Below are 19,086 nucleotides of genomic sequence, written 5' to 3'. Positions count from 1 at the left end.
GTTTGTACATGAATCCAAACATTGGGTACAAGCATCCAATCCTGCTAGGCTACTGTGAGCCTAATTCCCTGTCCCGGTGAAGCAATTGGGCTTGGCTGCACACAGAAAGAAACTGGGATCGTCTTCCTGGGATGTCTAATCCAAAGGTGTCACAAGGACATGAATATGGCTAAGACAACCACGCTGAAGGATTCAGCATTGCTTAATCTGTTTAACAAGCAGTATTTCTGGCACACATTTTACTCACCTTTGTTTCTATAACAACTGGTTTATGTAGCCAGATGAAATTTCTGTTTGGAAGTTGTTGGAATAATGGGCTGTTGTAAGTTTTTTCAGGCTGTATGACCATGTTCCAGAAGCATTCTCTCCTAGCGTTTTGCCTGCATCTGCAAAGACCTCTCAGTCTCTGAGGATGCCTGCTATAGATGCAAGCAAAACGTCAGGACAGAATGCTTCTGGAACATGGCCATACAGCCCGAAACGCCAAGAGCAACTCAGTGATTCCAGCCATGAAAGCCTTCAGCAATATGTTGGAATAATGTTTCGTTGCAAATTACTCCAATGGCATTCACCATTTTGGAGGGTATTATTTAGGACAGGCATGGGCCAACTTGGCCCCTCCAGGTGTTTTGACTTCAACTCCCATCATTTCTAACAGCCTCAGGGCCCTTCCTTTCCCCCCTCAGCCGCTTAAACAGCTGAGGGGGAAAAGGAAAGGGCCTGAGACTGTTAGGAATGATGGCAGTTGAAGTCCAAAACACCTAAAAGGCCCAAGTTGGCCCATGCCTGCTGTACGGCAATGCTTTGAAGACAGGCACATCTTCAGTGGATAAGTGGATAAATAAGCAAACATTTTAGATGGATTTCTCTAAATACCAAAACACAAGTAACTCAGACTAATCCTATACACAGTAATAATGCCTGCTCAGTACACTGATGTAGGTGATATTAGTAAATGTGAAATCATGGTTGTTTTTCCTTTGCCAATTGGTTTAAAAATAAACATTTATTTTCTCCCACACAAACTTTATCTTAAAAAAAAAAAGAAATAAACGTGAGGGATTCTGAAAAAATAATAAAGAGGAAGGCTAGAAGACACACATTTAAAAATGCATTGCCAGGATGGTTTAACTTTTAAGACGGAAACACGGGATTATTCCTCTTAGGAGTTTTCCCTCTTTCTTGTTTGCAACCTCCTTCTGACACGATTATGGCTATAATGATCACAGGAGGAAAAATGACGCAAAACACTTCAGTGCTACCTTTTCTAAATAGAGCCAGCCTACAAAACAAAATGTCACAAACAAAATAACATGTTTGTGTAGTCAGCATGAACACAAGACAACATGCAGTCACTGACATTTCCACAGCAGCAAAACATAAGATTGAACAAAAAGCCCTTTGCACAAATATTTAATTCCCAACTTTATTTAGCTGTTGGGACCTCTGCTAGCCTCTAGATGATCCTGGATGCTGGAAAGTGGGTGCATATTTAAATGGCTCTATGGTAGACTGTGGTCTATGCTGGTCTACGGAAAGAAAGATATAAGCGGCTGAAGGTAACATCAGTCAGTCTCCCATGGCAGTGCATAGACAAATTCCCGAGCTTTGCTTATTGGGATATATAAATATAAAGTATGGGAACAATATGTTACAATATTGTGATCATCTGGTTATACGGAAAGCAGAGTGTTTAATTTTTGATGCCTCAAAGCCAAGTGTAAGGCTCTATATTGATTTAAGTAGTGATCTGGCACTCACATGTTCCTTCTCGAAGCATTCTCAGTAAATTCCAAAATCCTCCTTATTTGCACTGCTTTGTCCTCAGATGGTGAGTATGGAGGCCTGGCATTAAAGCTCCACTGAAGTCACAGACTAAGGCTGCTTCACTAGAGGAAGAAACAGATATAGAGTACAGTACGGAGGGATTAAATAAGCCTATTTAAATATTGCTGTTATATCCAGATGCACATGTCCATTCTGAACTGTTGTTGATGTACATGAAGGGAAGTATTCTCTGTTATTTCATTTGAATTATGACTGGATCTAAATGGGATGGATGGCAGCTGGGAACATCTGTATAAGTGATACAAGCAACAAGTTCAAGTGGAAATAGCAGAGTCACCAAGAAGATCGCCAACTCTCCCACTTGTGCCAAAACCATCCATTTCTAGCTCCAATTGCTCAGTTATCACACTTGGGAGGCTGTGTGAATGTGTGTTTCTTTACACATGCTTCAGTAAACTGTTACTTTTTAATACATGGATATGGGATATTTGTTCCTTCTTAAAGGAAGGATCTTATTACTCTTTGTCTGGACTTGTTAGGAGACTTGATGGAAGCAGTTTGATACTCAGAGCAGATGCCAATTAAATCCAAAGAAGATCTGATTTGTTTCTTGGCTTCGAGCAATCTCTTCTATGATGCAGTGCTGTTGCCATAACAGGTGGAGTTTCCGGTACCGCTCATGACATAAATGCAAAGGATTGCCTCGCCTTCAAAGATTAAAAGAGAAGAAGAGAGTGAGAGATATATTTGGGTTCTTATTTATTTTTTTACATTTCTTTTCTAATACAGGATGTATGTGTTTATTTGTTACTTCAAATACAACCACATTAATACAAAGCAATATGTAGCGGAGTACATATATGGTGTAGCGGAGGGGGCAGAAGAGGAGGTGGCCCGGAGCCTGTGATTGATAGTGTGGTGGGGAGGGGGGAGGAGGGGGAGGGGGGATGCTGGCTAGTATCAATAAACCTAACAACAAGCGTAGGAGAAAGTAATCTTATGGCTCATAACTGCGGCATGGAGGGGGGGAGGTGTTCCACTAGCCGAGGGGCCCCCATAGAGGTCGTGGTGGGAAGGAGGAGATGCGGGAGAAGGAGACCTCGAATTCGGCCTAATTCGGACCGCTTTTCCAAATTAACTATTCCCAATAGGTCTCCTAAGGTAATTCGGTGTAACCAGGTGAGCGGGCCCTCTGGCTTGAAGGTGGTATTGTTGAACGCCAGGTCTGTCAACGGAAAAACAACTTGGATTCAGGACTTAATCCTGGAGGAGCGGGCAGATCTGGCGTGCATCACGGAGACCTGGTTGGATGAAGCGGGGGGCGTAAATCTCTCCCAGCTTTGTCCGCCAGGGTTCTCCGTGCAACACCAACCAAGAGCCGGGGGACGGGGAGGCGGAGTCGCAGTGGTCTATAGAGATACCATCCATCTAACCAAGAGCCCCATCCCGCAGACCACAAATTTTGAATGCGTTCACCTGAGGGTGGGTGACCGGGACAGAATAGGGATTCTGCTAGTGTACCGTCCACCTCGCTGCACTACAGTCTCCCTACCTGAGCTAGCGGGGGTGGTCTCGAGCCTGGCGGTGGAGTCCCAACGGCTTCTTGTGCTGGGGGACTTCAACATCCACGCCGAGGCAACCCTCACAGGTGCGGCTCAGGACTTCATGTCCGCCATGGCAACCATGGGGCTGTCCCAACAAATAACTGGCCCCACCCACTGTGCTGGACACACATTGGACTTGGTTTTCTGCCAGGGATGGGAGCAGGGTGGCGGTGTGGAGGAGTTGTCCATCTCTCCGTTGCCGTGGACCGACCACTTCCTGATTAGATTTAGACTCACTGCGCCCCCTAACCTCCGCAAGGGTGGAGGACCGATTAAGATGGTCCGCCCCAGGAGGCTAATGGATCCGAATGGTTTCCTGACGGCTCTTGGGGAGTTTCCCGCCACCGCGGTAGGTGATCATGTCGAGGCCTTGGTCGCTCTCTGGAATGGGGAGATGACCAGGGCTATTGACAAGATCGCTCCGGAACGTCCCCTCTCAAGTAACCGAGCTAAACCAGCCCCTTGGTTTACTGAGGAGCTGGCAGCGATGAAGCGAAGGAAGAGGGTTCTAGAGAGCGTGTGGCGCTCGGACCCAAGCGAGTCAAACCGAACACGGTTTGTGTCCTTTTTAAGGGCATATGCCGCGGCAATAAAAGCCGCAAAGAAAACTTTCTTTGCGGCCACTATTGCGTCTGCAAAAAACCGTCCGGCGGAGTTGTTCCGGGTTGTCAGAGGTCTTTTAACTCCCCCTATCTCAGGTGGGAGCCCTGACAACTCGGCAGCGCGCTGTGAAGCATTTGCTCGGTTCTTTGCAGACAAAGTCGCTTTGATCCGTTCTGGGCTGGACGCCACATTAGATGCAGTCTCCGTGGATGTGACTCAAGCACCTGCTTGTCCGATTTTGTTGGATTCTTTTCAGTTTGTGAAACCCGAGGATGTGGACAAGATACTTGGAGGAATGAGACCCACCACGTCCATCCTAGACCCCTGCCCATCCTGGCTTCTGAAGGAGGCCAGAGGGGGATTGGCCGAGTGGGTAACGGTGGTGGTTAATGCCTCCCTTCGGGAAGGCAAGATTCCAGCGAGCCTAAAACAGGCTGTTATAAAGCCGCTGTTGAAGAAACCATCACTTGACCCCACTAAATTGGACAACTTTCGGCCTGTTTCCAATCTTCCCTACTTGGGCAAAGTCATGGAAAGCGTGGTGGCCTCACAACTCCAGGTATTCTTGAGAGACACGGATTATCTGGATCCGGCACAGTCTGGTTTCAGACCGGGACATGGTACCGAGACAGTCTTGGTCGCCTTAGTGGATGATCTGCGCCGGGAGCTAGACAGGGGGAGTGTGTCCCTGTTGGTGCTCCTGGACCTCTCAGCGGCCTTCGATACCGTCGACCACGGTATTCTTCTGGGGCGCCTTGCAGAGATGGGTCTTGGGGGCACTGCTTTGCAGTGGTTCCGGTCATTTCTGGAGGGTCGTACTCAGAAGGTGTTACTGGGGGACTCCTGTTCAACGCCACAGCCGTTGACCTGTGGCGTTCCCCAGGGTTCCATCTTGTCCCCCTTGCTGTTTAACATCTACATGAAGCCGCTGGGTGAGATCATCCGGAGTTTCGGGGTGCGGTGTCACCTGTACGCAGATGACGTCCAACTCTGTCACTCCTTCCCACCTGCTACTAAGGAGGCCGTCGAAGTCCTGAACCGGTGCCTGGCCGCTGTAATGGTCTGGATGAGGGCGAACAAACTGAAACTAAATCCAGACAAGACAGAGGTACTCCTGGTCAGTCGCAAGGCCGAACAGGGTATAGGGTTACAGCCTGTGCTGGACGGGGTCGCACTCCCCTTGAAGGCGCAGGTTCGCAGCTTGGGTGTGACCCTGGACTCATCGCTGAGCCTGGAGCCTCAGGTTTCAGCGGTGACCAGGGGAGCATTTGCACAGCTTAGGCTTGTGCGCCAGCTGCGCCCGTATCTTGGGAAGTCTGACTTGGCCACGGTGGTACACGCTTTGGTCACATCCCGCCTCGACTACTGCAACGCTCTCTACGTGGGGCTGCCCTTGAAGACGGCCCGGAAGCTTCAGCTAGTCCAACGCGCGGCAGCCATGTTGTTAACGGGAGCAGGACGCAGAGAGCATACAACGCCCCTGCTGTCCCAGCTCCACTGGCTGCCGATTTGCTACCGGGCCCAATTTAAGGTGCTGGTGTTATCCTACAAAGCCCTAAACGGTTCCGGCCCAAAATACCTTGCAGACCGCATCTCGGCCTACGAGCCCACGAGGGCCTTGAGATCATCTGGGGAGGCCCTTCTCTCGGTCCCGCCTGCCTCACAGGCGCGTCTGGCGGGGACGAGGGAGCGGGCCTTCTCGGTGGTGGCCCCCCGGCTGTGGAACACCCTCCCTGCTGAAGTTAGACAGGCGCCCACCTTGATGGCCTTTCGTAGGGGCCTGAAAACATGGCTCTTCGAGCAGGCCTTCAACTGAGTGTATCTTGGAATGACACTGGAATGAACTAGGACTACGAAATTCGGCTATGACCCTAGGACTTGACGAAGCGGATTTTTAGTATAAGTACATGTTATGTTGTATTTGTCTGGTTTGTATTGTCGGAATTCACTGTACACTGTCTTTCTTTGTTGCTGTTCACCGCCCCGAGTCGCCCTCGGGCTGAGAGGGGCGGTCAATAAATGCAAGAAATAAATAAATAAATAAATAAAAATATCTAATGACCCTCCTAGAAGGATCTAACCTTTAAAGCACTTCATTCTGACTTTAAATTATGATCCCTGTGTCAGCAGGACTGGTTTAATTTACCCACTTCTGAGAAAACAAGGGTCCTCTAGGAATATCCTAGGTTATTCATGGCTCTACGAAATTTTGGGGCTGGAAGTCCTTCATTACAATAGGTTTAGCTATTAACCATAATTTCACATATATACATGAAGTCTAAGAAGGATACAGGTGTTGTACTATATATTGCAAATTGCTTCTAGTGTGAACGAATCAGCTGTCTACAAAGACATTGCTCAGGGACGCCCAGATGTGTTATGATCCTGCGGGGAGGCTTCTCTCATGTCCCCACTCACAGGAACAGATACTTGCTGGAACATTTCAGCAAGCAAGAGACCAAAAGTGGCAGGCTAAAATCCAGAACCTCAAGCCAGGGCTGATACCAAATGAGAGACTCCGTCCTGGGCACACAGAAGAATAGGCGACTTGGAAGATGCTGAACAGACTCTGGCATGAGATGCAGAGCCAACCTTAAGAAATGGGGCTACAAAGTGGAGTCAATGATATGTGAGTGTGGAGAAAAGCAAACCACAGACCACCTATTATAATGCAATCTGGACCCTGCCAGATGCACAACTGAGGTCCTTCTTATAGCAACAACAGAGGCACTCCAAGTGGCCAGCTTCTGGTTAAAAGACATTTAGTGTAATACTAAGTTTTAAACTTTGTTTGCATTTTTAAACACATTACAACTGTACCCTCAATTCACAATAAATAAATAAATAAAACAAATAACAAAAGCTAGCAAACAAGGATGAATAGTTGTCCTAAGAAAGAATTTTTCTAGGCAAAAGGCCAGTCACTAGTCTGATCATAATATAAAGCAAGCAAGAATGTTACTGGCACTGTTATGGCAAACAAATATTTCACCTCAAAAAGTTAACAACAATCTGAAAAATATCTAAAAATGCTAATAAATGAAGAGCATCTGTGAGATCACTGTAGCATGAAGCAACAGTACTATGGGAAAACCCAGGAAAAAACACTTAGATGATTAAAAAACAGAATATCTACTTACGCAAGATTGGGATCTGTTTCTCCATATTCATCTAGGTATGGTGCTGTATAGAAAGAACCTCTCGTTTTGCCCCCTATCAGGACAACTTTGCAGTCTCTGATTCTGAAGGAGGGAACAGAAAAATTAAAGAGGAAGCACCAAAGGGGAATGCAATCTGCTAGCAGACCAGGTAAGCACAAAGGCATCCACTTTTCCTCTTCTTGCTAGTCCCAAGAGAGGATATATACATCTAGTTTTCGAATATTGCCCCTTTCTCTTCCATTCATCCCCCTCCACCATTCAGCAGGGTCTCCTCAATCCTGTCAAAGGATATTTGAGGAGGTGCTGGGAGGGAGGGAATCATAGTCCATCTGGTACTTTTTATATAGCCTTTTCTTTTGGTCCACCTTATTGCAGTTCAGGTGTTAGTTAGGCAATACTGGTTACTATTCTCAGCATCATTTGGATACAGACTTTGAGGGATGAACGGGGGATAAAAAACAAACTGTTTTGCCACTCCTGTACACCAGATTATTTATGTTAATAATAATAATAATTTTATTTCTTACTCGCCTCTTCTTGTGACTTGAGGCAGGTTTCAACATAGCTATAGTAGGGTGGCCCGCACTTAAATACAATTGGAGCTGACAAAATTACCATCTGTCAGCTGCAAAAAGACACCCTACTGGAATCTGCATGCATTATTCGTGGATACATCACACAGTCCTAGACACTTGGAAAGTGTCCAACGTATGATCCAATACAACAGCCAGCAGAGTGGCCTTGTTTGCTGTGGACTCATCTTTTTGTGTTTCAAATAATAATAATAATAATAATAATAATAATAATAATAATAATAAATTTCTAACCTGTTCCTCTCTCCCCAAAGGGACTCTGGGCGGCTAATGATTTTACATAATCATTATATAAAATACACATAATAAAACTTATTTCGACAAAATACACATATTAAAATACACAAAACAATTATTAAACTATAATGGACACAAGACACAAATTTAAAATTGGTGATTAAAACTGGCTGGGTAGGCCTGCCAGAAGATATAGGTCTTCAAATACAGTATGTTTTAAATTATGACAGCTCATTTAGCTGTCGAAATTTAAAACACATTTGAAGATCTCTCTCTTCCAGCAGGTCATTCCACATTCGTAGTGAAAAATACATCATAACAAAATATATAAAATAAACAATATAAAACAACGTAATAAAATCAAGCACAGAGGGCTGGCCAGATGTAGGAGAGAAAATGTTAAAAGCTTAAAACCCTGGGTGAGTTAGGGATAAAAAATGCATTTGTGAGAGAGGAGCCCGAGAGGGAGGAGCAATGGAGTTTGACCTTTATAGGGAGCAGGGGAAGGTACATTATCGGGGGGGGGGGGGGCACAAAGTAGATGGAAATAGAGAAATGGGTTGAGTGGTCACTCTCCGAAGGCACATCGGAAAAGCCAAGTTTTTAAAGCCTTCTTAAAGGCTGCTAGGGTAGGGGCTTGTCTAGTCTCCCCAACTAACGAGTTCCAAAGGCGGAGGGGGCCACAGTGGAGAAGGCCCTCTCCCTCGTACCCACAAGTCGAGCTTGTGTTAGTGGAGGGGGCGAGAGGAGGGCCTCTCCAGAAGATCGAAGAAATCATGTAGGTTTGTGGCGCGCACCTCTGTTTTGACCAGATTCAGTTTCAATTTGTTTTTCCTCATCCAGCCCTTTACCTCCATCAGGCATTCAGCTGTTTTGGAAGGCACTGAGAAATATATTTGGGTGTAAACATTTAAGATAACTGTGCTAATGTCACCATATTGTGGTTCAAATGAGTACAACACTGAGTGAACTTCCTCCCTAAATGAGTAGCTCTGTATTTGACTCTAGGTTATAAGATGATAAGTTGAAAAGAAACCGGCCTCTGTGGCCAGCACAGAAGTTCATTTTTTAGAATAGGGTAATCTGTAAAGTTTCCCTCCAGATATTATTAATTTTAACATCACTGGAAATGGACACCCAAAATGAATGTTAGATCTCTTTGTTATCTGGACATCTTCTTTTCTTCCCTACTCAATACCTTTTTTGCCATTGGTGAATGAGCTCTACATTGTAGCCTGCAACTTACTTAAGAAAAATGCAGACTCCTGCACCACAGTGGATGGCATGTGATGTGCAAGCTCCCAGCTCTTCCCCATTCACTACTTCCTGACAGCAGGTGTTTTGTGAGCAGAGCAAAGCGCCACAGAACAAGCACAAGGCTGGGTGCTTGGTTTCATCATCAGACGATCGAGGGCATCTGAAAAGGAAGGTGAACAAGAAAGGGAGGTCTGTAACAAACACTAGAGTTTAAACGCAGTGTGGGAAGAATATTGCTACACAAGAGGACAATTTAATCATATAATCAGGGCATCTTTAGAACAAAGGAGGTAAGGAAAAAACTTCAGTGCCTCCCTGTTCAACAATGGAAATGGTATTGACAGGCAATTAAAATAGTAATACTTGCAAATAATCACATTGTATATCCCCAAAACATTCTGCTTCTCACCTAAACTGAGAGCACTGATTCAAAAGGCAACTGTAGTCATCTGGAAGCTCTATCAACTTATTTCTTTTCCTTGGGTAGCTATGGAGGTAAGCACAAAAGAAATACCATATTTTAGGATACACAAAAGCAGTATCTATGGAAATACTCTTCTCTTGAACAATGAACATTTTACACTTTGACTTGCACATGTGGATGAATAGAAGACAAGGTAGTTATAGTGTCTACAGCAGGAATGTAAGCATTAAAATCATGCCAATGTGTAATGATATGCACTTGAACCAAAGAACATAAACTAGCAGAATCCTTTCCTTGCACTGTTTCTAGTTAATGAGTCCAATTTATAGACACATACAATTAGCACAATGTGCAATTTACACATCAAGATAAGTATAAAGAAAACAACCTCGGGGAAGATTCTCGTTACATTTATGTTTACTTTAAAACAACAATGAAGAAGTCTGAAGTTGAATACAGATACTGGGAGAAGAGACACCTATAGTTTAGATGGCCTCTTTTTGCCAACCCCAAAAACACTGTTTGTGAAGGGAGAGAGGATGTAAAGCCACACATCTCTGTGCTCTTCCCACTAACTTCAGAGTTCCTATACAGACGCTTTTAAGTAATTATAAATGTGTTGGAATATCTGTTCTATCACATGCCAATTGTTCATCTGTGATTCTTAAAGAGTAGACCTGGTTCAGGGAAGTTTCAAAACTGGCTTGTAAAAGTATTTTGTACTCATAAATTAAATGCTTCAGTCAACGTGACTAAAGGATTAGGGAGGACAGAAATTTCCTATCCTTTCTTGAAAACCGAGATGAGAAACTGTGCAGAGGGTAAGCACAGTTATAGCACAACTTTCAGCCAATTTCCAGACTTCCCGAAGGTGGGCAAACTGCTGACTATGCATAGTTTCAAAATGTTTGATAGTGTCAGAAAACTTTTTCGGGGGGGGGGGGGGGAGGAGTATTGGAGTTTCATGAGACTGTTAGGAAGTCTCAAGGACACAGAAGGACTGCAAGAAGATTGTGGGCCACCATTTTCCCAATTCTAATTTAAGAAACGTATTATCTGGGTTTGGGAAAGGGTTATGACCTAATTAAGCACATAGCCAATTACTTACTTTAGGTAAAATAAATATTCTGAATGACTGCTTTGACAAACTGGAATTTGATAAGGAAAGGCTATCACTTAGCAATGCTAAATGAATGGTGTAGTCTACTCTAAATACAAGATGCTCTTTTCAAAGGGTTACTGAAAGCATTTTAGCAAACCTTCTTGTCAAGAACCCTAAGGTGATGCCCATTACACATGTCTAAAGCAGCCAATAGAAGGGTGAACATAATCTGGATCTGATTATTCCAACATGTAAGACAAGGATCCCCAAACTAAGGCCCATGGGCTGGATGCAGCCCTCCATTAACCCCCCCCCCCCCCAACAATCCTAAACTTTAGACTTAGGGTTGCTCTAAGTCTGAGATGATGAGAAGGTACATAAAAACAACAATTCTAATTAAATTTACCATCTCATCAGTCAAAAGCAGTCCCACACTTCCCATTGAAATGCTGCATAAAGTTTATGTTGCTTAAAATTGTCCTTCATTTTAAATATTGTAATTTTTTCCCCACAGGTGTAAGATATTTGCAGTGTGCATAGGAATTTGTTCATTTTTTCCCCAAACTATAGTCCCCCCCCCCCCCCCCAATGCTCTGATGGACCATGAACTGGCCCTGTGCTTAAAATGTTTGAGGGCCCCTGATGTAAGAAGCAGAAAAAATAAAACCAACCTCACTGCAGTACTTTTCCCCTTCAGAAAGCTGAGGACAGCAGGATCAGCACACCATCTGTGTAAAAAAAGATCTCTGTAAAATCAAGAATGCCACAGCCTACTACTACTTATTCCCAACCACAAATTTATTTGATTTTAAATGGTTATTTATAAGTACAATCACCTCCTGTACTGGTAAAATGAACAGTGAAAATTCAGACATACTGATGACAAACTGAAGGAGACACAGAACAGGAATATGCCTCTACAGATGAACAGAATAAGAAACCCCCTCCCCACACCACAAAATATGCAGGCAAGTATTTGTAAAGGTTTAGTTGAACAAGGATATGTCCTCCCATGTTAATTCTCTTGTCATAATTCAAACACAAATACTTAAAAGTACATAAAATCACATTTCATCATAAATAGTACCTTTGGAGTAAAGGCTCTACAGTATCCCAGTAATCTTGGAAAAGCAGGAATAGATTGGTGGGTAAAGACAAATAGCCGCAAAGTGCTCTGAACTGATTCTCCTCTGAAACTGTAAATGAAGAAAGTATCAGTTGTATCACTAACTACAGCAACTACAGAACCCTCAGCTAAAAAAAGTGCAGCTTTCCTCAACAAATAGCACTGCCCGACAAAAAAAAATCTTGCTGTCTTGGTTTTTGGCCTGTTCCTGGGGTGTGTTGGGGGCACTGATCCAGAAAATTGCATTTTCTTAGACATGGTTATCATGATTTTCTATGGGTGAGTAGATGAAGAGTGGGCATGTTCTGTATCTCAAAGCCTAGAGCTGCTAGCGCAAACTGGCACCATTTTTGGAAGCAGCAGGCCAAAATATACCCAGAAACAGGCCTAACATTTGAGGCATATTTGTGTTTATTTATTTATTTATTTCTATACCGCATTTTTGAGCCCAAAAAGTGTATCTTTTTGCTTGTGTCAAGTAAGATGTGGGTGGCACCAGAAGAAACAGAAAAAGAGTGTAGGATTACTACATGTACACATGGGCATTGATGTCAATGTTTTTGGAAAATGAGCTAATAGGAAGTCACTGGTGATTATATGTTCTTAATGATATTTATTTATTTATTTATTTCGTGCATTTCTACCCTGCCCTTCTCCCCATAAGGGGGCTCTGGGCGGCCTCACATAATGTACGTTAAATGTTTTAAATTCTGTTTTATGAGTATTGTGGCATCGAATTGTGCCAGTTGTAAGCTGCCTTGAGTCGCCTCTGGGCTGAGAAAGGCAGCATAGAAATACAGTAAATAAATAAATAAATACTTTTTATTTGTACAGTTTTAATAACTTGTACACTGCCTTGCTTTCCACTGTTGGGGAAAAGGTGGCATGCAAATAAACAATATGTCTGCCCCTCTGCTCAATTCTGTGCCTTTGAAGCATAACATCAGAGGCCTTTGTTATTAAAAGATATATATCTTTGTGAAAGAACAGTAGCTCTACTCAGGCAAGAATGACAATCCATGACGTCTCCGCATTATACAACTCTCATCCTTACAGCATATACAATTCTTAGTGTAAGAATGTGTTTTGGGACCACATGCTTAAGACTACAGAAAACAAAGAGCACTTCATTAAAAATACTGACAGAATAGATTGAGACCCATTGTGAGTGTGGCTAAAAGAAGCCCCCAGCAAGGGGTTCTGATGCTATATTGCAAATATACTTGTTTGAATTGTGTCTGTTTAAATTCAGATTGTGTGTATTTAAATGACTGATGTATTCATAACACAATATTGTCTTTTAAACTGGGTTACAAAAGAATTACATGCAATATTCCACTAATATAATATCTTCTTGATGCCTAAATGAATATTCATTTCCTTAATAAGCTAATGAATAATGCAGTCACCAACAAAACAGTCAAGTGACATTCTCTATTTAGGAGAACTGGGGAAGAATTAACAAAGTAGACATATTAACATGGAACAATTGTTTTTAATATTAAGAAGCCTTTTGCAACCTATTGCAGAACGTAGTTTATTTCTCTCAACAGATTTCTGTTTTGATTTTGCACTAAGGTTACCTGACTCTGCTTGCTTACCTATTGAAAGTTCTTCAGGTGGAGGCACTCCCAGCAAAAAATGGAAAAAGAGGGCAGCACAACGAAGATAGGATGTAATGCCGCTCTTAATACAATCCCACAAATACCAGCCTGGAACTCTTTGGCTATAGCAACTGCAACACATATCAAATACATGGGTTTAATATCTCTGTATTCTCAACAGGTTGCACAGACATGACACAAGTCCCTTGCTGACCAAAAGGAAATGACTATGTGAACGAAAAGTTTAAAGGGTTCTTCTCTCAAGGAGAATTTGCTTATTCTCTGGAAGCATTCCTCAACCCACTGTGCAGCAAAACTTAAATCTCTTTCTGACATATTCTCTTGGGAGCTTTGCCAAGAAGTCAGATTAACCTACCAAGAATAGACATGCTGGATCTCTCCCTTTTCCAGTGTGCAGAAGGGGTAAGACCATAATGAAGTTCACAAAACCAAAAGGTGCCTTGCTGAATATTATTCAGACAAAGGTAACTCAGCCTTCTAAAAAGAACTATTCAGGGATTTGACAGAAAAAGGACAGAGTTCTGTCTGCATATGACCCCCTTCCCCCGTTATTATTTCACTGCACACTGTTAAAATAATAATAATAATGACTTTATTTTTGTACCCCACCTCAATCTCTCCAAAGGGACTCAAGACAGCGTACATAGGGACAAGCCCGATCAATATAATTACAATAAAACACATTAAAATTCTCCCAGAGGGGGCTCAGGATGGCTTACACCTGGCAACTATTTGATGTCACAACATATAAACAAATACAACAATATAACAACAATTTAAAACAATAGATAAAACATTAATTAAAACAATTAACGCATAAGTATAAAACTGATAAAACAGGGAATACAAGCGGCTAAATAAATTTTGACCAAAAACAGGCAACAGTTCCCGCATTGTCTGTAGCTTTAAACAATTCTTCCTCTGTGCATGAGGCAGAACATTGTAGGCAAGCATACAGATGCGGAGTGGTTTGTTCTGTTCCACAGTCACACACTGCTGAAGCATTTTCTGTAGAGTCCACAACAAACAACATTGTTGCTAACAGATTTGTGTAAATGGATGGCCTGACCCCAACATTTAGCTATGGGGGTCTATTTGGGGACAGGGCCCAAAGCTTAAGAAGCAGTGGTATAGACAATGCTTATAAGTTTAAAGGCATTAAAAAGCAGTAGACAATACTTCTTACTATGTATTTCAAGTTAGCCAGACTAAGATTTTACTTTCAAGCTTTCCTTCCTGCCCTTGGAATGAAAAATATCAATATAAAATACTCCTCATCTACCACATGATGCTGCAGGAAGCTACTTACCCATTTGTAATTCTACAAATTTCTTTACAAAAAGACTCAGCAGCTTGTGCTTCTTCGCTATCATTCTGTATCTGAGCAGAGGGATGTTCTGCAAAAAGGGGACAAAACAAAAACAAATACAAGGTTGAAATATTAAGTCAAAGCTACTGAAAAATGTCCCTTTATTTTTTTCACTTGTATGAAGATCCACTTAAAAAAAACCCAATCCCAAACATATATCTAATACCATCAGAAACAACCTGCCCAGTTAACTTCTAAAGTGAAGGCAAACATGAATGTTGTATATATTTTGCTTCAGTGCAACATGCACAGATATCTATAACAATTACAAAAACTGTAGATTGCAAATCACAATTTCTATGTTCCCAGAATTTCTACATTGAATGTAACATGAGAACATTCACATGATTAATTAAAGACTGTTTATAAATAGAAGATAATTTTTCAATACTTTGTCAATACAGTGAAACTAGAGCTTCCAAAATAACAGTTAAACAATATCAGGCACAGTGCCACAAAATAACACTTTCTATGTTGTCGAAAGATCTTCTTCCATAAACAACATCAGTGACAGTGACACACAACAACAGTGCGAAACAAGGGAAACAACCCGGGAGACCTTGTTGTGTGTCACTTCCAAAATTGTTTCACTGTGTTGACAAAGTATTGAAAAATTATCTTCTATTTATAAACAGTCTTTCATTAATCATGTGAATGTTCTCATGTTACATTCAATGTAGAAATTCTGGGAACATAGAAATTGTGATTTGCAATCTACAGTTTTTGTAATTATATTTTGCTTCAGGCAAGAGCAGTATTAGGTAGAAGACTAGACATGCAATTTTTAAATTGAAAACGAATTACTATTCCTAAATATATCCCATTGAAAAATATGTCAATAATGTCTTTACTATATACAAATACACACTGAGAACATAACATAGTGCTTCCCTCTATTCTCCTCCATTAGACCCATAATTTGTCAGCATGCTGTTCTCAGACCTGTTCTGGGGCCCTAGCCAATGAGTAACAATTGTTATTTTTCAAGCAGAGATGTCAAAATGCAAATAATGTAGATCTGCTTGTACCTAGCAAAAAGTGAATTTTCAGACAGTTGTGACAACCTTCCCAGAGTTATCCTGCTTGAAAAATCTTTTTGTTGGCTGAATGCCAACAAATCTTGCCCAGGCTCCAGATGAGAAACCATTACTTGAACAAGCAAAGTATGTACACTCAACCAATATACTTTGCTTGTTAAGGGAAAGGCACCAACTACTATGGAAGCCAGTAACTTAATAACTTAATACACTGGTTCTCAACCTGTGAGTCCCCAGGTGTTTTGGCCTACAACTCCCAGAAATCCCCGCCAGTTTACCATCTGGGGGACCCACAGGTAGTGATTTATATCTGGGGACCCACAGGTAGTGATTCACTGACTTAATGCTAGAGATTTTGCATAGTTGTTTCCTTCCTAGATTTTCATTTTTGGAATGAAAATCCACTGTTTGGAGCTGGGTTTTGTTTTGTTTATTTTACAACTAAAAGGCATTGAAATGTCCTTCCAAGCATGTGAACGTCACAAACTTTATTTGAGAAAATTCTCATAAAGTAAAGCTGTGCCTACCTGTTGTAGTAGTAAGAATAATTTGTGTTATGTGTGCCATAGTGATCAAATGGAAGAGGTAGAGATGATTACAGGCAGAGCTAATACACGAAGGTTGCAATTCTACAGAATCTTCCCAATACAAGGATGGAAATGATAACACAGCACCAACCTATCAAAATAATAAATAGTATTCAGAATTGTTGCATTCAGACCAAATTTAAAAACAACCAAACTAAAATACAAAAAAGCTTAAATTGTTTTATGAGTTCCTTTACACCATGCAAAGTCTTTAGATATGAAATCATGTTTTCAGAAAACTCTAGGTCAGGAATGGAGAAAACATCCCCCTCCCCCCAAGATGCTGTTAGATTGCAAAAGTCATGAAAGAGCAAAGCCAATGGCAAGCTGCAATGCAATAGAATCTAAACTTCCCTGTTCAGGTCTAACAAAACATGTAACACAATCTCAAAGTAACCGAAGTTATTTTCAGAATATTCTAATGACAACTTTGCTAGAGGTATGACTACAGACTTGGATTAGCCTAAGGGTGATGTATTATTATTATTATTATTATTATTATTATTATTATTATTATATTTATATTATTTATACCCTGCTTTATCTCCCCCAAGGGGGACTCAAAACGACTTAACATCAAAACATCATCATAACAATTTAAAATATACAAATATACAAAGATTAAAACAGGAGTAAATATAGACAGTACTAACAAATTCCCAGTTAAAAACCTTTAAAACAAAAGCAAAGTTAAAAACCTCAGCATCCCCTGAATTGATCTTAAACACCTTTAACTTTAAACGCCCTCCTAAATAAAAAGGTTTTAGCCTGCCACTGGAAGAACAGCAGGGAGGGGGTAATTCTGACTTCCCTGGACAGGGAGTTCCAGAGTCGAGGGGCCGCCACCGAAAAGGCCCGCTCCCTCGTTCCCACCAACCAAGTTTGAGCTGGAGGTGGGAACGAGAGAAGGGCCTCTCCTGAAGGTCTCAGGGCCCGGGCAGGTTCGTACACACAGTACATCTAAAAACTTACCAAAACATGGAACAGATCTACATCTAGAATGGATGGTGTGCTTTCCACTTTTAAACTGGGGAGAAGAACTACAAAAACAAAACAAAGGTATTTTAAAAGATATTTAGATTCCTTTTTTTCCAGTAAAGCTACAACAGATTGAAAAGGACAAATCTACAATTATCAGTGAAAGATTTCACACGCATAAACCCCTGAACTTGTGACGAGGGATAGCTGTCTTACCTCCAAGGAGTCGTACAAGATGTCGTTGAATTAGGCTTTGTGGCAAAGTGATCCTCTGAGCAGCTGCAAACTGTACCAGTGCTTTAAGACCACTGTGCTAGAATGCAAGAGGAAGCAGAATGTTGCATTAAGGAGGCTGAATCCTTTTTTTAAAACCCCATACCTTTTAATGGCTAGCAATAGCAATAAGGAAACAGGGTAAAAGGAAAGATCTAATAGAGCAGAATGGATTGCTAACTCCCATACCCCTAGGCTGCAAAATTAGTTATTTTATTGAAGTAGGTCATAATAGTGGCAATGAGGTACTGAGATAGTCAAAGTCTTGTTGAACACATGTAGCTATCAGCCAATCTTGGGTGGGAATCTAGGCCGGTTTTTATGTTATTTGAGGGCAAACATGTTTAATGCATAATACTAAATGATAACACAAAGAAGCAGGGCATTTTGAGTTGTGAAGTGTCCTGAGAAATACTGCATAATCCAGAGAAATACTGAGAACAAGCCCTGGCCTACAGACGCAAACTTTTGAGTAGCACTGAAGTAGACTAACATGATGCTAGGTGTAGGGTCTACAATGCAGGTGCAAATACAGCAGCCTGAACAGATGGTCATATAGATTTTGTTTATAGAAGGTAACAGCTTCATGAAAAAAGCTTTAACAAAATGCAGTAATTGACATACTAGCGGAAGCTATACAAGAAAGAATAGAGAAAATCATCATCTGAATTTTCGACTCAACAATTAACTTAGTGGACAGTTTCTTAGCCCATCAATGTAAACTACATAGTGACTTCCAGAATGTTGTGACTGTTACATTTATCTGCAAGTCTGCTGTAATACATGTATCCACTGTTCCCATTTTCAGTTATAATGATTTTGTCAGAACCTTTGTGTGTAACATAGAGGGAAGAGAGTTCTATGAGAGTGTATTTGGAATTACTATGGCAGTTGTTTAATAATAATAACTACATTTTAAAAATCATACATACCTGTCTGTTTTGAAGAGAACCAAATAAAGGCTTGTCTTCATCTTCTAGAAGATTCTCTTGAAAATAAATGAAGAATGTCTGTGATGACTAGTGTACAGCAAAAGCCAGAACAGCTTGTACAGTACTTTAATTTCCATAGATGCTAATGAACATTTTATGAAAATTACAGAAGCACATTACTACAACACTAGTTAGTACAGTACAAAAGTTTTCTTAGTTTTGATGCAGTGGGGTGCCCCACAGGCAACTTATTATATAAATGAAATTACACTTGGATGGAATTTTCTTACTTGAATGAAAGTTGATCATGAAATATTCAAGCTATTCTATGGGTTTTCAAAATACACTTAGTAGTTCGGGACCAATGATTCAGTTATCCTTATTGCAAAA

General features: G+C 41.5%; 1 protein-coding gene across 1 annotated transcript in view; it reads right to left on the bottom strand.

Annotated features, from left to right (window-relative positions):
* Window positions 1-120: 120 nt before the first annotated feature.
* Window positions 121-19,086, bottom strand: part of UBR1 (ubiquitin protein ligase E3 component n-recognin 1) — a 70,594-nt gene continuing 51,628 nt past the window's right edge. The window contains exons 36-47 of the mRNA XM_060761052.2: window positions 18,697-18,752; window positions 17,708-17,804; window positions 17,486-17,553; window positions 16,454-16,604; window positions 14,830-14,917; window positions 13,497-13,630; window positions 11,857-11,965; window positions 11,441-11,497; window positions 9,653-9,730; window positions 9,233-9,403; window positions 7,136-7,237; window positions 121-2,495 (exon numbers count right to left, since the gene is read on the bottom strand). Coding sequence (XP_060617035.2) covers window positions 2,354-2,495; window positions 7,136-7,237; window positions 9,233-9,403; window positions 9,653-9,730; window positions 11,441-11,497; window positions 11,857-11,965; window positions 13,497-13,630; window positions 14,830-14,917; window positions 16,454-16,604; window positions 17,486-17,553; window positions 17,708-17,804; window positions 18,697-18,752 — 1,253 coding nt within the window. The 3' untranslated portion in view covers window positions 121-2,353. The remainder of the gene's footprint in view (window positions 2,496-7,135; window positions 7,238-9,232; window positions 9,404-9,652; window positions 9,731-11,440; window positions 11,498-11,856; window positions 11,966-13,496; window positions 13,631-14,829; window positions 14,918-16,453; window positions 16,605-17,485; window positions 17,554-17,707; window positions 17,805-18,696; window positions 18,753-19,086) is intronic.

Source organism: Anolis sagrei, chromosome 1 (genome assembly GCF_037176765.1).
Source record: "Anolis sagrei isolate rAnoSag1 chromosome 1, rAnoSag1.mat, whole genome shotgun sequence".
NCBI classification, from domain to species: Eukaryota; Metazoa; Chordata; class Lepidosauria; order Squamata; family Dactyloidae; genus Anolis; species Anolis sagrei.
Note: the sequence above shows the minus strand (reverse complement) of the source record. Positions and strands in the feature narration are given on the sequence as shown.